A 23,785-nucleotide genomic window follows, 5' to 3' on the forward strand; every position below is an offset into this window, starting at 1 on the left:
CTTGGCCTAGGAATTCCCTGATCATTCAAGTAAAGTAAATTCGAAAACCCAAAGCCTGGCAAAGGGAGGATGATAGTAACAAATTCTCTGCAAAGATTTCAGATTCCATGCTGAGATAGACAAACTTTCATGCTGCCCTCTTGTATCAGTATGTGAACTTTTTCTACATTATCCTTTCACTGAGGATATGAACTTTCCTGCTTTATTTAGGCATCTAAATCTTGGCTTTCTGTTGGTCCAAGGTTTTGTCTCTTATTCCAACAAGAAGGAAAACAAACAATAAGCTCCTTCCCATGGGTTGTTGCAACTGGTAAACTACCCCAAATCAGCTGTAGGAACAGCCTACTGTTTACTGTTCCGGTGTTTAGTTACTGCTTCATTTCCATCCCCTGGAAATTCTCTTTCTACACCTTGAGCTCAGCCATGCATGAAGAGCATATCTGTTGCAGTTCATTAGGCATATCTAGATATGTTTTAGTGGGACGTTTTCTGGTTACTTAGTCTGCCTATATAATCTCTTTAGTAACATTTTAGTGGTATCTTAGAATGGATCCATAATACTTTTAAGTGTTTAGCTTATCATCTTCTGTGGGAAATAAAAATGTTATTATTTTAAAATAATTATAAGACACGCTTCTATGAATTCACTTAGCAATCACTTTCCTGACCGTTTGCTCTACGTTTTGCTAGTGCTCATTTATTTTTAGTAATATTGGAGAGAGATTAAGGGATATAACTAAAATAACACAGATAAGAGATTCATATCAGGATTGAGGCTAGTTGTACCATTTATTAGCTGGGTGAAAAGTTACTTAAATATTTTGAACAATCCCTGATTGTATAAAATAAAAACATTAACATTGCTTTGCGGCACATAAAATTACAGATTTTGTAAGTCACAAAGGTAGAATATCAACAATTTCTTATGCTTCGAATAATACCACTTTCACAGAAATGTGGCCAAGAGAGCTTGTCACATAGTGGGTGGCCAAACGATGGCTCCACTTCTCTTACAGGATGATTTCCAGTTAGTAGGAATTCTAGGTGACAGTGACGGACACACACGCAGTTATCTTATATAATGCTGGCTTTTTGGAAAGAATCAGACTTAATTCCACATTATAGCCAATCTGGGGTTAACACTGGCTTGGAGAACATAGTCGTTACACAAATATTGTTATTTTGACAAGTTCATTATATAATCACACATTTGGAGTTCTCCATTTATACATTTCAATTAAGTTACATCAAGGATACATATCATATTTTATCTATGGCAAACCCCATAGCCAAAGGAATGCATTTTTCTATATTTTTCTGTACAGAGTTCTAACTTAGTGTTATCATCATGAAATCCTAACAATCTGGGTTAACTGGCCAGGAACCAGTACCTCAAACCCTATCTGTCTCAGTCTGCATAGGCAGAACCAGTTTCTAAAGGGTGAGAAAGGGAGTTACTCACTGTTAGAGCAAGCAGTTTCCCATAGGTGAGATGAGCAGGGATGTGGTCGGTCTTGGATCTCAGTGATTCCATATACCAATGCTCTGCCTCAGGGAGCTTGCTTAGTCGCATGTATGCTTCACCTGGCAAGAGAATCATGAAAATCAGTATGAGGATACAGCTTTGCAAGAACATTTGCAACAGATCACATCATCCTGTTTATATTCCACACATTTTCAGATTCTGTGGCAAGTACTCTCATCCGTTACCTCATTTGATTCCCCAAAAGTCACCATCATGTCTATTTCACAGATGAGAAAACTTGTGTTTGGAGAAATTAAGTGAAATGCCTAAAAGTCAAAAATGCAGTACATGATAAAGGTTTGATTTTTTTTTTTAACTTAGAAACATCTAACTCCCAAGAATATGTGCTTTGTCATCGTTTCTTTTTTATTTTTAAGGTTGGGTCTTTCTTATGTACAATCATTTGTTCTTTTTTATTCACATTCATTCATTCCTTCAGACACTCAAGTATTTACAGAATAACTACTAATTGGAGAGTATTATGCAGGACCCAGACAACAGAAGTTCAAGGTCCTACCCTCTAAGGTTGACACCCTTGTTGAGAAAAGTAAGATTAAATGAAGGAGTTAAAAATATTTGGGTTTAAGCATTGGTGCTAGATTTTAGTTTTTTTCAGAAATTATTTGCATTTTATATTTTAATGAGTAAATAAAATTTACCAGTTTCCTTTGGAAAATCCAGTGAATATATGACAGTTATTTAGCACGCCCATCACCATGTGCAAAGCTAGTCTAGGGCCTTTCAGCCATCAGCTGTTACTTTCAAATTACACAAACTTTGCCCACCAAATAGCATTTCACTAACAGCCAAGCAAGAGAAAAAAATTGGAAATAAAGCCAAAAGTGTATCAGTTGCCCGCTTATTATCATCCCCCTCTCACTTCTATGCTCATAGTATGGAAGAATATACACCTGATGGTAAAAGTATATTTTAAGATGATTTGTGTATTTAAGTTAAATATTATAGTTATAATAAACACTGCAAATGTTGAAGCTACTTAATTTCTGAGACCAGGCAACAGACTGGTGACCTGCATTATTTTTCAAGCAGACTTTTATAGCTTAACTAATCATAATTATCATGGCTTTTTCCATTTAGAGGAATAATCAGAGGCTTTCCTAAATGTGTTACCCACACTGGTTGTACACCTTTGCTTCAAAGGAAGAGCTAGCTTCCTTTTATTTTAATCAAATTCTTTTTGCATTAGCACAGCGCTGTCAATAGAAATATGTCTGATGAATTGAATTGATTTGCATCTCCTGACCTTTTGAGTGCCCTTTGCTTGACCGGTTAGTAAAAATATTGGTGACAAATTATATGTAACATGCATAAAAATGTAGGTACCACTCACACACATCTATGTGTTTCTAGTTCTGAGAAAAGTCACTAAACTATATTATCATAAAAATGATAGCTCAAAAAAATATTTTTTTCCTAAAGCTTAAAATGTGTTCGCATTTAAGAAGAATTTGGTTAGATTTAATCAAATGCTCAGGGTGAGATGCAAGAAATCCTGAAGCAAAGACCAAAAACTAGAATAAAATATACAAAATATTCATAGTTGTTAGAGTGGTAGGATTAGGCATGGATTTAAAAAATTTTTTACATGTTTCTGCGATAATTATATTTTTAAATTATAATATCTCCTAATAAGTGAAACAATGTCATAAATTTTCTTTTTGGCATGTTGAACTAATAAATATTTCCAAACAAAACAAATAGTAATTTTCCTTAGGGAGAGTGAACCACTTCTTCATACTAAAACGATACTAGATATGATTTATATAACAGAAAAGATGCACAATTGTAAAGCAATTAATGATAAACCAAATCCAACTATTTATCTCTAAAAGGGATTCTAAAGCCAGAAGAAAACACATACTAATTTCAGAGTTAGAGCTGAAAGATGGGTCTGCATTATAGGTTCTGTTTGGAATTGACCTGAAATTCTACTTTGGGTCTTCAAGTGCTCATAGATCACTTTTTAGAAGTTCTACAATCATTGCATTTAATATGGCTTCTACTTTTCATTTATTAAAAATTCAACTAACTTGTAGAATAGTAACAGGTAAGCTACCTCTACAGAAAGAGAGTGCAGGAGAACCCCAATTCCAGAGTGCTTTCGAGATTCATATCTTTATATTTAAGTGTCTGATTTTTAAAAAATCATTTCAGAAAGTGCACTATTTTTTTCCAAGTCAGAAATCTATCATGATTAAAACTCATTTTGAAATGAAATATTATTCATTTGCTAACTACTTAGGTTGAACTCTTTTGTTCAGTAAGAACTCACAAGTAACTTATTAAGTTGTAAAGCTTTTGAGGTGGGGAAATACCAAAGGACCACAAATAAGAAATATAATGCCATAATGCATCTTGGCAAGTATATGAAAAATGTAAATAACTAGCTTACTTAGGTACTATTCATTACAACTTAGAAAAACTTCATGTAACCATTCAGTGCATCTCAGTGATAACACTGACAATAACATTCATTGAATGTTTATTACAAAATAGGGTAGCAAGCTATAGGGAGCAGATGTCTGACTTACAGGCAGCCACTCCTCCCACTCTATACCTTTGGGCACACAGAATGTTTTCTCACTTAGCCCCACAAGGGGCCTTAACGCATCACCCTCATTCAGCCAGTACTAACTAACTTTTCAAATTAGGTTTATGAGATGAAACATATTTTCAATCTCTACATTAGTTGCTTATGTATCTCATTTTTTAAATTACGGAACATCCTTAATTACCTGGATTTTACAGATAAGAAAATTGAAAAGCACAGTGGCTAAATCAAACACACAAAACCATAAATGTAGAACGTGGTAAAACTGCAATTCAAACCCAGGACGACCTGACCTCAGTGCATTGCTAACCTGTTGGTAGTGAACAGTCATAAACTTTCCAAGTCTCCAGCTCAGGTGAAAATTATATTCTGCCTCACTCACGGAAAATTGTTTTCTAGCTTATGACACACTGGCCATCAAGTTCATTTCACTTTGCCTTGGGCTTCTCTATTGAATTAAAGGAATAAGGAAGAGCAATAATAATCCATGGTTGACCTTTAAAAACGTTTCTGCCTCATACTTTATTCAATTATTAAGATGGAAATATGTAGCATATAAGATGTACTTTAGTCCTAAGGTTAACCTTAACACAAAACAGCCCATAAAAGTGGTAATAAAATCAAGATGCAAAACCTAAAATGCAAGAAAATGATCATGGATGAATTTAAATGTGTTTAAAATGCAACTCAATAAAGATTCAGGCAACAAACAATACAAGCCCAAGTACTTGCTATTTCCCTGGCACTGCCAAGGTAGGATCCTCATATTTCTCATTTCTAATTCATACAAGGGGTTAGAACACTCATTTGTGAATGTGGAGGAAGGTACAGGAATAATAAGTCACTTGAACAGTTAACAATCCTATCTTAAAAGGTGTGAATGCCTCGAAAGCCCATACTTTTTGCCAATGCATCAAGCTACCTACTATATAAAGTTTATTACTTATTGAATACCTACTAAAGTATTATATATATTTTTTGGAGTATAGTTGCTTTACAGTGTTGTGTTAGTTTCTACTGTACAATGAAGTGAATCAGCTATATGTATACATATATCCCCTCTCTCTTGGGCCTCCATCCCACTCCCCCCCCCATTATCTTTATACTTTTTACATTATTCCTACACTCTAATTAGTATTGGTCTCATCTTACAAACGAAGTGACTATGGGTTATTGAGCTTAACCAACTTGCTCAGTGTTCAAAAACAAGCAAATGACACGTTCAGGATTTAGATTGGATCCTCTCTTTTTCTTTCTACTATTCCACTCTGTCCAAATACTATAAAAATTAGAGAAGGGATAAAATAACTGCAAAAAATGCCATCAGTGGATTCAGTTAGGAGAGAATGGTATACATGTAATCCTTCAAGCTTGATTAAAATATTAAAATCATAAAAATTCCATTAAGGAAATGGCCACAGGAAAAGAAAGTTCAGTAAATTCAATAAGAAAGGGAATGAAGATACTTGATCGGGAATTGGGTAGAGGGAGGAGGGTTAAGTCATCTTCTCTGGTACTATAATTCTTCTTAACTTACAATAATAGAAAAAAAAATGTTTATACTACCCAGGAGGAAAGAAGCAATGATGACTATTTTTCTTTCTCACCCTACATACACACACACAAAAATGACATAATAGAGGTACTTTCGTAAGAATTCAAAGATCTGCAGTGTGATGATGTAGTGATCAGGTTCATCACCCAGATTTACTTCCAATTCATTCACAGACAAAAGGGATTTCGATGTCTCCAGGCTGGCTTCAGGCAGATATAAACCAGTTTCAGATGTAGAACAAATAATGTCACTCTTCCTCCCTAAAAAGCCCTGAATCTAAATAACCCAGGCAAAGACTAACTCCTTAAAGGAAAGAAAGCTGGATTATTGATGATGTAAGAGTCCAGATCTCACCAATTTTCATGTTTCAGGTTACTGGACAGCTCCAGCTACCAGATAAAGAATAGAGCATGTAGGGGTACATACTACCCCTATCTGCTAGTGTTACCTTTTGTTTCTCCTGCCCTTGCTCAAGAGAATATATTTCTATGTTAAGATTCAGTTTAGATTCCCTATTTTTTTTCAGCTTCATTTAGATATATAAGTGGCATATAGCACTGTAAAAGTTTAAGGTGTATAGCATTATGACTTGACATATATATTGTGAAATGATTACCACAGTAAGGTCAGTTAATACCCATCATGTCAGATGGATACAAAATAATGCTCTGTTCCCTGTTATGAGAACTTTGAGGATGTACTCCCTAATCAAATACGTCATATAGCAGTGTAAACTACAGTCATCATGCTGTACATTACATCCCTAGTATGTCTTTGTCTTATAACTGGAAGTTTGTATCTTTTGACCACCTTATGCAATTCCTCCACCCTCCAAATTCCCTATTTTTTTTTAATTTTTTATTTTTTTGCGGTACGCGGGCCTCTCACTGTTGTGACCTCTCCCGTTTCGGAGCACAGGCTCCGGACGCGCAGGCTCAGCGGCCACGACTCATGGGCCCAGCCGCTCCGCGGCATGTGGGATCTTCCCGGACTGGGGCACGAACCTGTGTCCCCTGCATCAGCAGGCGTACTCTCAACCACTGCGCCACCAGGAAAGCCCTAATTTTTATTTGATATTGGAGTATAGTTGATTAACAATGTTGTGTTAGTTTCAGGTGTACAGCAAAGTGATTCAGTTATACATATACATGTATCTATTCTTTTTTGAATTCTTTTCCCATTTAGGTTATTACAGAATATTGCGCAGAGTTCCCTGTGCTATACAGTAGGTCCTTGTTGGTTACCTATTTTAAATAAAGCAATGTGTACATGTCAATCCCAAACTCCCAATCTATCCCTCCTCCCCAACTTACAATTTTTTTGACCACATGTACCAAAAGTAATCACCCCTTTCTCAATTCTTACAGTAATTGTTAAATCTCTTTTTAAAAATGCTTAAATAGGGACTTCCCTGGTGGTCCAGTGGTTAAGACTCCACGCTCCCCATGCAGGGGGCAGAGGTTTGATCCCTGGTCAGGGAACTAAGATTCCGCATGCCACATGTCTCAGGCAAAAAAAAAAAAAATTCTTAAATGCATATCTTGCATATCAATTTAGGTTAGCCAACATGGATAATGCATATGATGGTAAACCTAAAGGCTAATGAGGTATCATTCATTCCTGCCTTCATGGTACTTACAATCTTCTGAGAGAAATATATTTATCAGTCTTTTCCAAAGTTTGATTTTTAGGTGCACATGAAACACAAAAAATTTTTTTTAATTTAGTACTTATAAATTACATTTAATCTGTGTTTAAAAATGTGATTTCATAGATATGTTTTAGAATGAAGAAAATTATCAAGTAAATAATAAAACAGATGGTAAGTGGTTATGAGCAAAATCACAGTGAACAATGGAACATGAGTGCAAAAGGTGTGAACAACACTGAATTGCATGTGCCTAGCTATAAATTGAGAAGTTCTAAAAGTTTCAGAAGAATGTTTGTAAAATACAGTGACACCAGCACACTGGGGAGAAATGCTACCTTTGTAAAAGGGCTCACATAGGTTATAGCGTTTTTCTGGCCTGTAAAGAATAGGAGCATTCAGAAAATAGCCCTGCATGATTTCTAGCAGGCTTTCTGCTGCTGATATGGTGAAAGCATCTGATTGTCAATATTGCAAGTGTTTTAGGATACTTTGCCTGAAGGTCAGGCATTCTATGGTAATCTATCTAATTTCTAAGCTCTCCCAGCTTAAGGACTTGGCTGGTCACTCACGTAATCATTCCATTTTTAAGAAATGCTTCTATTCCATTTAAGATATCAGGTTTATTTTGTTTTCTTTATTTTGGCTGCATTGGGTCTTCGTTGCTGTGCGCGGGCTTTCTCTAGTTGCGGTGAGCGGGGTCTACTCTTCGTTGTGGTGCGCAGTCTTCTCACTGTGGTAGCTTCTCTTGTTGCAGAGCACGGGCTCTAGGCGCGCGGGCTTCAGTAGTTGTGGCGCACAGGCTTAGCTGCTCCGCGGCATGTGGGATCTTCCTGGACCAGGGCTTGAAGCCGTGTCCCCTGCATTGGCAGGCGGATTCTTAACCAATGTGCCACCAGGCAAGTCTTATATTGATGGTTTTTATAAGTAGTGTTTTTCTGTGCTGGTCATTTTTCTTTTAATGAGCACTTTACCCATCTTCAAGTTTATGATTTTTTTTTATATGTTACTTTTAATTCTTTCCTTAGGAATTAATTTTGCCACATAATTTTAAAATGAAATAAACACATTTTAATTAACTGATTGATTAACTTGGTTTGTCCATCTACCTGTTGAAATTATTTATAATTATGATGTAGCACAGAATTATGAATTATATACCAAAAGACTAATTAGATGTCTGGGTTTCTAATTCTTACTTTTGCATTAAAACTTTGTATGGTTATAGACAAACAGGTTATTTGACAAGACCTTTGTTTATCATCCACAAAATGAGGGGCTAAGACTAAATAACTCCTTAATCCCCTAAATTATATAATCATTTGTAGATTCATCACTGTCCAGGAATTTACAGTCATTTCATAAACCAGTGACAATATCCTAGTTAGTTTAAAAAGGAACTGTCATATTCATGGATTTTCTAGATGATCTACTCAAGATTGACTAGCCCAAGTCCTGATTAATCCTTTAATTTTTTAAAAATATTTATTATCTAATTATTAACATTATATCTACTCATTGTAGAAAATCTGAAAGATAATAATTTTATTAAATCAGATGAATCCCATCACTCATAGTGATTGGTAAAGTTTTGGTGTTTTTCCAGAATTTATTTTATATTTTGAAAAAAATCAATTATAAGTAAAATATTTTGCTAGTTTTAAATATTTAGGTTCCTTCTAGCATTTTAAAACTATATTAAAAAATATGATAAATTTTCCAAAATTGTATTTTCTCATTCAAGATCAATTTTTTGTGTATTCAAATTCCCCTCCCAATTTTTTTGCAGGTACTACACCTACTTCAGCAATTATCATCCTTCTTTTTTAAAAAAATTTTTATCTTATCTTAGAATACATATATAGAATTCTTGAACTAATGAAATGCATATATTTTCACAAATTTTTTAAATAAGATTTTAACCAGCAATTTTTTAAAATTGTGGGTCACTGTTTAATGGTTTTAAACCATTTTTTAAACCATTTTTAATTAAGACATTTATCTTTTCCCTATAATAGGCAAAAGATGGTAATAGCTTTTCATTTCAGACTATTTTAATTTTTACATATGCAAATCAAGTTGACTTTTCCTTTGTAGTTTAATCACTATCTATTTTGCACAAAATTATTCTCCATTATAGGGACATACATTCTCTTCTACTTATATAGTTTTGTTATTAAAATTAGCTACTTATTCCACATGAAATACATTTTACCATATGGTGTGAGGCAGATATCTAATTTTATTGTTTCCAAACATTTAATCAGTTCTCCCAGATCAGCTTTTATAAAAACTCCCTTCCCTCAATCATATTTAATTCCACATCTATTATCTATAAAGATTTAGTAAATTTTGGTCTGTTTCTGGGGTCTCCATTCTGTCCTACTAGTCAGATTTTCTGTTTTTATGCCAGGACAACACTGCTCTAATTACTGTAGCTTCTATTGATACTAATATTTTAATATCAAGTACAGCAAGTCTCACCCATTATTCTTCTCTAAACCTTCTTGGTTCTATTTTCCTGTTAAGTCTACCAGATAAACTTTAGAATGATTTTGTCAAATTTTTGATACATTTTTGAGATGTTTATTGCTATTGAATTATAATCCAGGGATCAAGTAAAGATGGCAGTTTTTACAAAATTGACTTTTCCTATTTAAAATTATACTTAATTCTTCATTTATTCCAACTCCTGTCTGTCCCCCATCTTTTTAATGTATCTATAGGACTTACCTCACCAATTATAATCTTCCTGATCTTAAATTAGACTATGAGATGTGTAGAGCCCAAGAGAAAACACTTCATCTCTTTATCTGTCCTCCAACCTAAGTTCAGAAGTGGCTCCACAGAGTCTTGATAAATATCTGAGAAATAATTGATCACATTATGTATCAACTTGAATTTAGATGTTACATTTTTGCCTAGTATGTCACTGAAGAAAAATTTCCAAGTAACTTCTTTTTCTAGAATCTATAGGTTGGACAGAACCACATGACATCAGGAGCCTATTATGTCAAGAGTTTAACTTGCTGTGATTTTAATTCTCACTTTTTACTTCACGGTATTAGCATTAACATAGAAACATTAGGGAGTCTGGCCTTTATTTATTTATGTCATAAACTTGCTGTAACTATTGGCTGTCAAATTTTGTGAATCTTTTGTATTTCCATCCTAATATCTTCCTCAGCCTTATGGTATCATAAAGATGACAGAGTCCAGTTACCTTAGATATATTAGTCCTGATTGGAAATCCTTAAGAGGTAGTGAACAGAGCAGGCAAAGACAAAGACAAAAATTAAAATGATTACAGAAATTAGGAAGGCTACTTAGTATCTGACAACAGACTTTAACAATTATAACTTCTTCCTTTGGGGCGGAGTGATTGGAAGTAAATGAAATATAATCCAAGTCTTAAACTGAGGGTTATGAAAAGGTTCAATACGTAATTCTTTAGCAAGTTCTTACAGCACCAAACTTAAGGGGAAACCCTTGAAGCCAGAAAGGGTAGTTTTAAAGCAAAGAGAGGAAATGCAGGGGAAAAAAATGAAAATGTGTTTCATTAAGTAAAAACACAAATCATGAAGAAAGAGGTTAAACTTCAGTGAAAGTTAAAAAGGTTCCTAATACCTACTGTTATATACCGGAAACATCTGATGTACCATCAAAATTTAACTTGGAAAATAGCCAGAAGCCTATGTTACTATGTCTCTTTTTGCAACTCGGGATCCTGAAGTTCTCTAGGCTAATCAATTTCCTTTATGTTTTCAAGGAAATAAATCACTAAGAGCAATCAGTCAACAAATGTTGGAGACAATCCCATAAAATGTTCAGATTTTCCAAAAAAAGAGAAAGTGAGACTGTGTGTGTGTGTGTGTGTGTGTCTGTGTGTCCCTGTGTATGTTGGAGGTGATGATCCGCTCCCAAAAAATATAATACTGTCGTCAAGAGAATTACAATGCAATAAAATAAAACGGCTTAATACAACTGAAATATTTAGGGAATACTAAAAATATATGCAAGGAATTTCTAAATTGTGTTTAGAAAAACCCAAAGCTTACACCAGAAAAAAGAAAAAAGAATGAGTAAATGTTATACTAGCTTGGAAAGAATTAATGAAAATAATAGTATTCAGAGAAATAGGATATAAATATTTGCAGGAAGACATCAGAATAGAATAATAAAAGCATTTTCAGTTTTATACACATCTTCTTAGGATTACATTTCATATGTATTCCTGGATCAAGCAATATGTCTCTATAATATGTAATGAATAATATATTTTATAAATTTTTATATTAATGTTAATTACTAAGATATATCAAAAATTTAAAAATTCATTCTATTTTTAATGAATACTTAAAAATAAGATTCTACAACAGCTCACAGAACCCCATACTCATAATTTACATGTTGGCAAAAAAAAGACTTGTAATCTGGAACAAAACTTTGCATGTTCTATTTTAATGCTTTATTCAATTTGAATATGACAATAGCTTCACTCAGTGTAAATAAAATCACAACTAAGTAACAGTTCATGTGGGAGTTAAATAAGATTTTCATGTAGGAAACAACTTTTCCCTACCTATTAGGAAAAGCCGATATAAATACACACAGAGCAAAGTATGTACAATTAGTAATGTATTTAATTTTTAACTTCATTTGTATTACTGGCCTATTCTAAATATGTGCAACAATTTATTGTTTTCTTGACATTGATTTTCAAGATTGTATCCTTCATACAAGATTTTCTTCTTCCTCATGATTATGTCCATTTCATCTCAATGTCATCAAAATTGGCATCTTTTAAGAATGTCAGAATTCGAAATTTAGTTAACTTTCCAAGTATAACATAGCATCACTTTAATTTTCTGAGAACAATCCAGCCCATATTTATTACCGAGTAAAAGATTCACTCCGTGGATAGTGCCCAATAAGAGAGTAAAATATACACTTTTTTTTTCTCATTTATTTCTATTGAAGCCTCAGAAAACATATTTTTCAAGCAGAACATATTGAAATTATTTGGGAATCAGAGAATAAGGATATAATTAGGTATTAATTTGAATATATTCATTTCCTTATAACTCAATTTAAAAATAAAGTTTTTAAGTCTCAATCTTTTCCTTTACCACTAAACTGGCAAAAGTATCAATTAATGTAACAGGTGGGCTCGTGTGGTTTTAATAGCAGTGAAATATAATCAACTGTCTCATATCGTATTTCCAGGAAAGCAAGCAACATCTAGACCTAAGCATGATCCTTAGGCAATCCCAGCACTGGCATGAAAATGTTCAAACTCCCCACAGGGACCATATATCTTCTGGTCCTGGGTTTAATTGAAACTTTAAACAAAATATATTACCTATTTAATGCAGCTGAACTGGAGGCTGGCCTTTGTAGTGTATGTAATGCCTAGCAAATTAATGTCTGTAACCATAGTACATAATGGAGAATTTATATCAAGCGTGAATGGTAAAAAGAAAAAAAAATAAACCACTACAGTTTTATAATGAGAAATGAACTTTTAGGAGCAAATTGTGTACATACATTTCATATATTTATTCTTTTTGATATACAGCCCAAAGCTCATATTTCCTTATCTTATTGACTCCATATCTTACAAAATGAATTTCTAAAATCTCCTGGCCCTGGTCTTATCCTTTCTCCTGGTCTTGTCCTTTCTGACGAATGAAACATGAAAATGCAGTGAAAAGGTTTATCTTAAAAATTAGAAGTTAATATTCTTGTAGAGGTACACAGATCAATGGCTAATCCAGTTATACAGTCGTATCATACTTGAAGGGCTGACGCACAGATTTTCAAGAGCGCCAATGGAAGCAATCACAGGAAAATCACCAGAACTCAAAATAGGGGAAGCAGGTGGTATAAAAAGCTTAACACTACTGGAGTGTTAATGCTTCCACACTTGAAAGATGTGAAGTTCAAATCTCACACAGTTAAAAACCATTTCTTTCACAGTCAGCATGCTAAATGCCTTGAGCAATCCACTTTAGAACCACCAGTCATAGAAGAAGACATTAAGCATGTAACTGACCTATCAAAAATTTACTCTGAATATTTCTATTCTAAATATATTCTGGAACAAAGTGAGGTCAACACATACACACACACACAAATGTGCACACTAGAAAAATCCAACAAAAAGAAATTATGCACTAAAAAACCAACCATACAGAGGCTGAGAGAAAAGCAGACTTCTCTGACAGCCAACCTACTAAACTGAATTCAGCATAGAGTATACATCCTTCGAGTAGAGTTAGGATAAATTTACAAGTGAGAATTTTTGTGTTTTGTTGTCAGGAGGTACATTTGACATCTTCTTTGTCAGTTCTTACTTAAATGAGAGTAAGGAATCTAAAGGTCCCTGGTAGCCATTCATGACAAAACTTTTTCATTCCACAAGTTTCTTTCTCAAAAACACAAATTCTAAAATTTGGACAAGCGCTTTACTCTAAAAATCGTTATAATAAATTCACTGTGTCTCCTATTTATTGGTTCTTTCACCATTCTCTCTAACTAGCTCAATGAAATTGGGGAAATCTCTCATAATTGAAGAGCCGTTTTCACAAAACTGAAAATTAAGTCAAAAGAGTCCTTCTTTCTTATGAGAGAATGTGAGGAAAAAGCATCTTGTCAATTTTAAACCTATGTAAGTAAAAGACTTGTTAGTTGCAGGCTGATGGAGGAAAATATATTTTCTAATAATGAGCTAGGATTTCATAAGTAACAGGGATGTGTATAAAAAAAGATTTAGGAATTATCAGAAATAAGAGAATCAAATGGTAAGATCAAAATAAAGGCAAATGAGGTAATAAATAGCAATGATCATTATCATGGAATTCCCCTGAAAGAATGTAACCTCTCCCTAAGATAAAAGCACGTTACCCATAGACACATATTTTTTAAAGAACAAGGATATATAAATATATGTGCAAATTGTGACACTAGTGTCACATCAAAAAAAAAAAAAAGCTTGAGATTTTTGTTTGTTTTGTTTGTTTTGGTTTGTTTGGTCCAGTCAACATAGTAGGCCTACAAAGTTATGAACAAAATATTCTCGAGGTTAGAGTAATACAATTATCCATTTCATTTATAGGCATTTACTTATTAAGGAAAGATACTAAAGAGCACTAGACAAACTGTGAAATCACTTACAAAGTTCTATGAGAGCAGAAACCATATGGACTATTTCCATTTCATCCTGCCACCACTATACGCCCCCCCTAACTCAGGACCTGTGACTTAAAGATTTTTTTTTTTTTTGCACACAGAGGTTATTCTAAACACAGTGATTGCAGACTGCAACGCCAAGGCTGTAACTCTAGATTCTTACTCCATGAATACATCGTGGCTTTTTGTTCTCGAGATATATTACCAAGACGAAATGGCCTAAATTGCTTATATATTATAATTAAACCCAACAATCACTTTGCATTGAGAAAGCCAAGTAATTTTATATTAAATAGTAAATAGGCTTAAAATGACCTTTGGGATTGGAATGGCTCAAACTGATAAAATTGAAAGCTACAGCCTATTTTAGTTTCCCATAATCTCTTAGGATTATTCAAAAGCAATGCTTAAGTATACATAGTAAGGGAAATAAAGAATTACAAAGAAAGAAGAGAAAAAATGAGGGTGGTTAAAAATTAACCTACATTAAAAGAATTTTAATATCCTGCATTTCATGCATCTGTAATGAAACCACAATTTTGTAGGTGTTTCATTCTTTTAAGATGAAAAGGTTTTTAATATATATTTGGACAAGGAATGATATCTATATCCATATATCTATATATCTATATCTACATATAGATATATATGCTGGTTTTTAAATGGGTAAAGATAAGCTATATTGACATAGTGAAGAATGTGCCAATTTTGGCAATACAGAAGGACTGAATACAAAAAGCATTTAAATTTAAATCAGTAAACTACACTTCTGGTTCTAACACAAACTGTGTAATCCTAAACAGATCAAATTAACTCTTTGCAGGTCCTTTTCTTCTCTCTGTTTCCCACTCAGAGAAGTTCCTTTAGCATTTGTTGTAGAGATGGTTTGATGGTGCTGAATTCTCTTAGCTTTTGCTTGTCTGTAAAGCTTTTGATTTCTCCATCGAATCTGAATGAGATCCTTGCTGGGTAGAGTAATCTTGGTTGTAGGTTCTTCCCTTTCATCACTTTAAGTATATCATGCCACTCCCTTCTGGCTTGTAGAGTTTCTGCTGAGAAATCAGCTGTTAACCTTATGGGAGTTCCCTTGTATGTTATTTGTTGTTTTTCCCCTTGCTGCTTTCAAGAATTTTTCGTTGTCTTTAATTTTTGCCAATTTGATTCCTGGGTTTCTTCGCGTGTTTCTCCATGGGTTTATCCTGTATGGGACTCGCTGCGCTTCCTGGACTTGGGTGGCTATTTCCTTTCCCACCTTAGGGAATTTTTCAACTATAATCTCTTCAAATATTTTCTTGGGTCCTTTCTCTCTCTCTTCTCCTTCTGGGACCTCTAAATGCGAATGTTGTTGTGTTTAATGTTGTCCCGGAGGTCTCTTAGGCTGTCTTCATTTCTTTTCATTCTTTTATCTTTATTCTGTTCCACAGCAGTGAATTCCACCATTCTGTCTTCCAGGTTACATATCCGTTCTTCTGCCTCAGTTATTCTGCTATTGATTCCTTCTAGTGTAGTTTTCATTTCAGTTATTGTATTGTTCATCTCTGTTTGTTTGTTCTTTAATTCTTCTAGGTCTTTGTTAAACATTTCTGGTATCTTCTCAATCTTTGCCTCCATTGTTTTTCCGAGGTCCTGGATCATCTTCACTATCATTATTCTGAATTCTTTTTCTGGAAGGTTGCCTATCTCCACTTCATTTAGTTGTTTTTCTGGGGTTTTATCTTGTTCCTTCATCTGGTACATAGCCCTCAGCCTTTTCATCTTGTCTATCTTTCTGTGAATGTGGTTTTTGTTCCACAGGCGGCAGGACTGTAGTTCTTCTTGCTTCTGCTGTCTGTCCTCTGGTGGATGAGGCTATCTAAGAGGCTTGTGAAGGTTTTCTGATGGGAAGGACTGGTGGTGGGTAGAGCTGACTGTTGCTCTGGTGGGCAGCGCTCAGTAAGACTTTAATCCACTTGACTGCTGAAGGGTGGGGCTGGGTTCCCTCCCTGTTGGTTGTTTGGCCTGAGGCAACCCAACACTGGAGCCTACCTGGGCTCTCTGGTGGGGTTAATGGCAGACTCTGGGAGGGCTCACGCCAAGGAGTACTTTCCAGAACTTCTGCTGCCAGTGTCCTTGTCCCCACAGTGAGCCACAGCCACACCCTGCCTCCGCAGGAGACCCTCCAACACTAGCAGGTAGGTCTGGTTCAGTCTCCTATGGGGTCACTGCTCCCTCCCCTGGGTCCTGATGCACACACTACTTTGTGTGTGCCCTCCAAGAGTGCGCTCTCTGTTTCCCCCAGTCCTGTTAAAGTCCCGCAATCAAATCCCACTAGCATTCAAAGTCTGATTCTCTAGGAATTCTTCCTCCCGTTGCTGGACCCCCAGGTTGGGAAGCCTGACATGGGGCTCAGAACCTTCACTCCAGTGGGTGGACTTCTGTGGTATAAGTGTTCTCCAGTCTGTGAGTCACCCACCCAGCAGTTATGGGATTTGATTTTGCTGTGATTGTGCCTCTCCTACCGTCTCATTGTGGCTTCTCCTTTGTCTTTGGATGTGGGGTATCTTTTTTGGTGAGTTCCAGTGTCTTCCTGTCGATGACTGTCCAGCAGCTAGTTATGATTCTGGTGTTCTCGCAAGAGGGAGTGAAAGCACATCCTTCTACTCTGCCATCTTGGTTCAGGCTCAGATCAACCTAACTCTTTGAGTGTTAATTTCTAGCTTGTAAAAAGATTATGTTAGGAGGATTTTAAAGATACGAATCTTCCGTCTCTAACATTCTATGATTCTAAAAATCACTTACAATTTGAGAAGAAAAGAGGAGAAATTGAGATTCAATAAAGGCCTACAATAGGTGTCAGAATAAAGAATAATTTTGACAAAGTCTAGGGGAAAAGTATGTCATGACAGGAAAAGGAGAAGAAACTCTAACCTAAATATGACGATTTCAATTTAAAGGGAATACTCTATTAATGGAATTAAATTAATTGGGCATTAACTAAGTACGCTGTTTCACTTTTGGTTAATGCAGTTAATGATAAAAGATGGATTTTGACTGTGGTTGTTGAGAGATAAAGGGAAATGGACTTCGAGAGAAAACGCAGCAATTCTAGACAGGACAGAACTAAACAGAATCCCTGTTGGTGACTCCAAGGCCATCAGTACGTCAAAACTGTATCTATAGAGAAATCAGATTTATATTGGTAAATACAGAAAGAACTGCCAGAGAATATACAAGGAGTGACTTCTGGAGTTTAAAGCCTACAGAAAGGATAATGATTACAACGGAAGGTAAATGTCACGAAACACTTACTAGGTTGGGCATTTGGTCCAACATGCTTTACCTTCATTATCTCACTCAATCCTCAAACTGACACTACCATTACAAGCACATTATGGATGGGGAAACTGAGGCTTCAGTTAAGTAATTTGCCCAACGTCACTCAGCTGTTAAGTGTCAGAGCCATAATTTGAACCTGGGCTATCTGACTTCAGACTATACTGAATCTCCACTGAATCCAACCCATTCTCTCAAGAGGAAACTGAGGTCCACAACTGGCTAGGAGCAATTTTAACAGTTATTGTGTGATTGGCCTCTTAACATTTCATGTATTTTCATACCTTACCAATTATAACTGCCACCTAGGTGAAACTTTAATTTTTGTTTATAAAAGTGATATATAGTGTCTTTTAAAATATGATTTGTACATGCTTGCAAATTCACTTAATTTTGGATGGGACGATACTCCTCAATTATTGTTACTCAATCACCTTGATCCTATGAAATCAAAGAGAATAATGAGAATGTATTTTTAAATAGACTTTTAAGTTTACTTATAAATTATCACAATAAAAACTAAGTCTTACAATAAAATATAGAAAAATTTAAGTTGGGAAGCAAGTAATAATCGATAATCAAACTTGTTATTTTCTATTAATACACAAATGCGAAAAATAGGCTCATTCGATGTTCAGGGTAAGTCAAGTACTGGCATGCAGCATAGAGTGATATGTTTTTCATAAAATGTTCAAGGGAAGGGAAAATGCAAAGGGCTGGAGTGTTGGGGTTTTTTGTTGTTTTTTTTGTTTTTTTAAGCAGCTGCAATGAATTGAGTTATTAAAGTAATAATAACATTCAAATATAATTGTATTTTTTCATACCTATTCCTTTATGTCTCCTAACTTCCAAATAAAAGAAAATAAACAATGTTTGCAGATATACATGCAAGTGCTTGGGGGTAGTGGTCTTGAAGGGGTAAATGAATGAGCCGTGAGAAAAATGAATACTTGCAGGCTAAATCTCACCAGACGTTATAATCCATCACTGATCCCTAAAGGGCACCAATAATATGCAAATGTGAGAATTAGAAAACACATTCAAGGCTGTTGATAAACTTGATAGGATAATCAGCACATGTTGACAGACTAATGAAAATGATGAACTGATAGGGCGGCTTATCTCCTGGGCCATTTTTTTTTCTTGTCAAATGGAGGCTAATCAAAATGTATTAGGAGTTAAAGCCAACACTCAGAGGATTTCACCCATTTGATTAGGAGGTGAACTCATTCTCGGAGAAAATTACAGTTTTGTGAACAACTGAAACTACAAAACCTAGTCAGCTGACAGACCGTCACATAAAATTAAACAGAAGGCAGCCACTATAATTATGGCAGAAATCTGGAATTATAAATTATATTGGGATTCTCCCCTTGCAAGTTGTTAGAGGGCTTTGCAGAGTCTGGGCAAAGCGGCTCCCTCCTTCTATAATGGAAAATAAGACAAAGGACTAAGCAATCACCCCAGGGATACACTTATCTTTTGCTGCCTGTTTGTGCTCAGCATCTGTGTAACCACATGAGACACAGATCTCAAGGTACCAGCTGAATTTTCAATCAAATGTATTTACTTAAAATAATTGAATGAATTTTCTCAAATCATTAACTATAGTGAATACCACACTTCCTATTAACAATAAAAATGCCATATGCAGTCTGCTGCCATGGATCTGAATCCTTTCCTAATTTAAAGAAAGATGTCTTCTCTGATAACCGAGGAAAATTGGGGAAAAAGTCCTTCCCAAGCATTAGCGTTAAAAGTAAAATTATAAACTAAAACCACTGTGCCTGCTCAGACAAAACTAGAGAACACAGTTCTTTCAATATTCATTTTGAAATGAATAACCATCCAGCACTAACACAGAAGGTTAATTCAACTGATAAATCTAGGTACACACTTTATGGACATGTAAATTTCACCTGAGTGGCTAGATCGATGGTAAAATGTTAGATAGTGAAAGGCGCGGTTTTAATTCATAAGAGGGTAAAGACAAAAGTACATTTAAGGAAGTTAGATTTTACCTTTCAGTAATTATACCAAAGAGAAAAAGAAATAGCAACTAAAACTACTCCAGTGTCGTCTTTAACACGAGCGTTAAATCACCCTACTGCTGTCCAGGCTAAATGTCAGGATTCCCAGAGACAAGGAATGAATATATAAACCTCTCCCAAATCTTTTTTTTTTTTCTATTTACTGACCTGTGCCTTGTTATAGCTCTAAACTATTTCTGAATTTTCTGTTATTTAAAAAAAAGTAGAAGTGAGTGTCCTTGCCAGGCATATATTTTCTAGTTTGGGAGGACTTGGGATTTTATATGTGTACTCAGAGCCATACAGCTACTACCAAATGCCTCAAATCACAGAATATAAAAGCATAAAATAATCCTAGCGATCATGTAGTCACATTTAGTTTATATGCATGAGGAAGGCCTAGAAATACTAAGCAAGTTAACCAAGTTTAATGAAAAAGGAAAATCTGAGTTTGCGATTCGTTGTTCGGAGAAAAAGAAATATTTGATTTGAGGACAAAAGTAACCCCTTATCTGGAAACAGCAGAGTTAATCAATCAGCAGAACATCTTAAACTTTAGGGATTCTTTTCAAGAATCACATACTGAATAGGCAATTTTCAGGTGTGTCCACCATCAAATAGCTGTGGTAACAATTTCCTATAAGGCTGCCACGGATCAATTGCAGGTAATAGGCAGATTATTTTACTAGAAATTCTAGTTCTTGACCTCTTGTACCTAGAAAAATCAATGCCCTAGCGTACATACTTTCTGATTAATAAGAAAATTAAGCTAATTATTCAATGTAGAAAAAGGAATAATTGTAGTAGGATATTTACACTCTTCACAGTATTGTTTTTACTCTAAAATAATACCCTGAAAAAAACCTCTTGAGATCTAAGCCTTTATCAGCGAAAACCATACAAGTTGGCTCAGTTGCTCACATTTTTTTATAAGCATCAAAACCATGAATCTCTACATCATAGCAATGTTTATTTTTGAGGAGGACATTATGATTAAGAAAATAACATGATCAAAAATTATCACAAATTTCATAAATTCATTAAAATCTACATGTACTTTATTCATCATTTTCAATCTCTAGGGTCTAGCTAACACTCAAAACCCGCTTCAGTTTTTGAGCCCCTTTTGAACAACTCTGGGATCCAGCCAATTGTTGAAAATCACTATGTTAACACATTTATTTCTCTTAGAATAAGTATGCTTTGTAAAAATTTGAATGTGACACTCAATTGTGAACAGGGTTTTTTTAGTGAAGATTAACAAAATGATTCATTAGAATTCCATTTAACAGAATTACAGGTTTCAATTTTTCCATAGGTCCCTGAAATATCAATTAAAATATTACTATTTTACTTACCCATCATGTTGTACAAGCTCTGTGGGGCAAACTGCCTTGGCATTTTCTGAATTGCTTCTTTGTATACACTAAGTGCATCCTAATTTAAGAAACAGAAAAAGAGCTAAAGTACAGGGCTAGTCACTGAAAATAAAATAACAACATCCTTCCAAAATTAAAATCTTCCATTGCTCTTTCTAAATGGTATTCAGAGGAAAATAATTAAGCCATCCTTTGATATCATACTGCCTCCATTTCATGAATAAAAATATTCAACCCAGTCCGTGAAGAAGGTCATATAAAAATCAGTTTAACAAGGAGTCAAATGTTACTATTGTTCTCTCAATATAAATTTTTCAGTTCCCATAGATTATGCAATAAAATAACCAGAAGTCACCCACAGTCATCTAAAATCTGTAGGTACTTCAAGTCAGGCAATCAAGTAGGATCTAAATAAAATATCGACTAACGAATCTTCTAGCTACTGAGACCTACTGAGATCATTAAATGCAATTATTTTTAAAATTCTATTTTCACCCTCATGTTGCAATCTTAATACATCGTGTAAGAGTGTGTGTGGGTGTCATTTGAGGAGGGAGGAGCCATACTGAATGGGAGAGAAGAAACCCATGCAGGCAGGCTTCGTGAGAGAGACAGGGAACACAGGACTGGGTCAACCTCCCAACTTCCCACACAAGACCCTGTCTCCATCACCTTTCCCCCTCCCCAATTTAAAAACACAATAAAATTAGTTTTCACTGGGTTATTGTTTTAAAAAGAATGAAAAGAAACGAGTAGGATTTATATCAAATCATTTACTCAATACGCAGAGTACAAAAATGTATTTTTTAACATCAAAAAATGGATATAGATAAAAATAATAATGTGTCTTGAATTGTAAAATCAAAGAGATGGTGAGCAAACAAGCTTGAGCTGCAATGCATGTTATTTCCTTTTCCTGAGGAGTCATAATTACGCTGAGAAATTCACAGTGAAGAAATCCATTAAGTTTTGCTTGAGCAGAGTTTTTTTCCAAAAGAATTTCACCATAAAACTCTTTTAATAAAAACACTTATGAGCTTCTTAAATGATCAGTGTCCCTACAATGAGATTGTAGGTAGAAAACATTGAGACTAGATCAGAACAAGGGGGAGGAATAAGGCAGAGGTTTTGGCCTGACCTCATAGTGTCCCTGCTCATGATAGAGTTTCCCCAGGTTGTACAGACAGCTGGTGACCGAGCTCTTATGGGCATGAGGGTCCTTTAGGTTTTCATCAGGGATCTCAGAACACTTCAGGAACGTGCGTCGAGCTTCTTCCGTCTTTCCTTGGTTCATTAGAATAATCCCGGTGTTTAAATATGCAGCTGAGGGGAGACAAGTGGAAATACAAATGTTGAGAAGATGATGTATACTATGGAAACAATAAAGTTATCTTTACTTCCGTTTTGTTTCTATGCATTATTTCTGATTTTAAAAGAAAACCAAGAAATAAATACCCAGGGAACAAATATACAAAAGAACAACAATGTAGTAAGAAGTACAGGTGTCACTGAAAAAAAATATGTAAGAGTCTCTGCCTTCAAGGAGTCAGAATATTTTGAGCTTAATATCTAGATGAATAAAAGTTATATTTATCTTAATATATTAACATGATAAACAGGCACCAAAATACTAAAATTGAGAGAGATGTAATTGTTAAAGTCTCATCATTTGATTGGCAAGTATTCAGAAATAGAGTTACCACGTTTTTTAATCTGTGAGGCTTTAAATCACCATTTTCACGAAGGGAGGGGAAGGGAGGGATATTTTAAAAGGACTTGAATGTTACTTACAAGCCAGCGTAGGCCTGCTCCCGATCGCCAATTTATAATAATGTAGTGCTTCTGCAAACCTGCTGTTCTCTTGTAGAAGTAACCCTCTGCATGAGCAAAACAGAAATTTGGAGACAAGACTGTATTACTATACATAAAATCAAATTTTCATTTTATATTTCAAAAATAAAAATGGTTAATGGGGCCATAAAAATGATGAGGTACTATAAAAATAAATTCTAAATAGAAGGAAATGATTACTCAGGAGAGAAAATACTAGAGAGGGATCAGCTGCATGTACGTTACATTAGAAAGTATTAAGAAGTAATTTCAAAAAGCTCTTTACCCCCTACTGAAATTTCCCTTTTCCAGCAATCTTTTCTCTACCACTAGAATTACAAACCACCTGGATTTCTCCTTGGAGCATGCAGTTTTTCATCACTTCAGAAAGGAAACCTGTCTAAGGCCCTGATATACATATATACATTTAAACCTGAGACGCCTCTCCCACTGGCCATATTGCTTGGGAAATATTGGCCCATGACTGCTTGAAAGGCAAAAGGTAATCTGGATCAATAGTATAGAGTCAGAATCTTATCAGATTCCATCAAAGACTGAAGACCAACCACATTGTTATTTCCTTATTATTTGGATTTGGTCAAATAAGCTTAAATATCAGAACACTGGGCGAATTTCAGTTCACTGTTGTGAGACATGCTTTGGTCTACAGACCCTCAGACTCTGGGCCTCCCTAGGAGGCTCCTCCGGCAGTGCGTGGCCACATGGATTATCCCAGCATTTCC

The 23,785-nt window shown here is 35.0% G+C and overlaps 1 protein-coding gene across 3 annotated transcripts in view; it reads right to left on the reverse strand.

Moving 5' to 3' along the window:
- The window catches only part of TMTC2 (transmembrane O-mannosyltransferase targeting cadherins 2), a 658,994-nt gene that overhangs the window by 377,234 nt on the left and 257,975 nt on the right, over window positions 1-23,785 (reverse strand). For all 3 annotated transcript variants that reach the window (XR_012324274.1, XM_073788371.1, XM_073788372.1), the window contains 4 exons: window positions 23,004-23,089; window positions 22,351-22,535; window positions 21,192-21,270; window positions 1,463-1,584 (listed from right to left, as the gene is read on the reverse strand). Coding sequence is in view for 2 of the 3 variants with exons in the window: in XM_073788371.1 (XP_073644472.1) it covers window positions 1,463-1,584; window positions 21,192-21,270; window positions 22,351-22,535; window positions 23,004-23,089 (472 nt within the window). In the remaining variant the exon portion in view is untranslated. The remainder of the gene's footprint in view (window positions 1-1,462; window positions 1,585-21,191; window positions 21,271-22,350; window positions 22,536-23,003; window positions 23,090-23,785) is intronic.

The sequence above is a fragment of the Tursiops truncatus genome, chromosome 11 (assembly GCF_011762595.2).
Source record: "Tursiops truncatus isolate mTurTru1 chromosome 11, mTurTru1.mat.Y, whole genome shotgun sequence".
Classification (NCBI taxonomy): Eukaryota; Metazoa; Chordata; class Mammalia; order Artiodactyla; family Delphinidae; genus Tursiops; species Tursiops truncatus.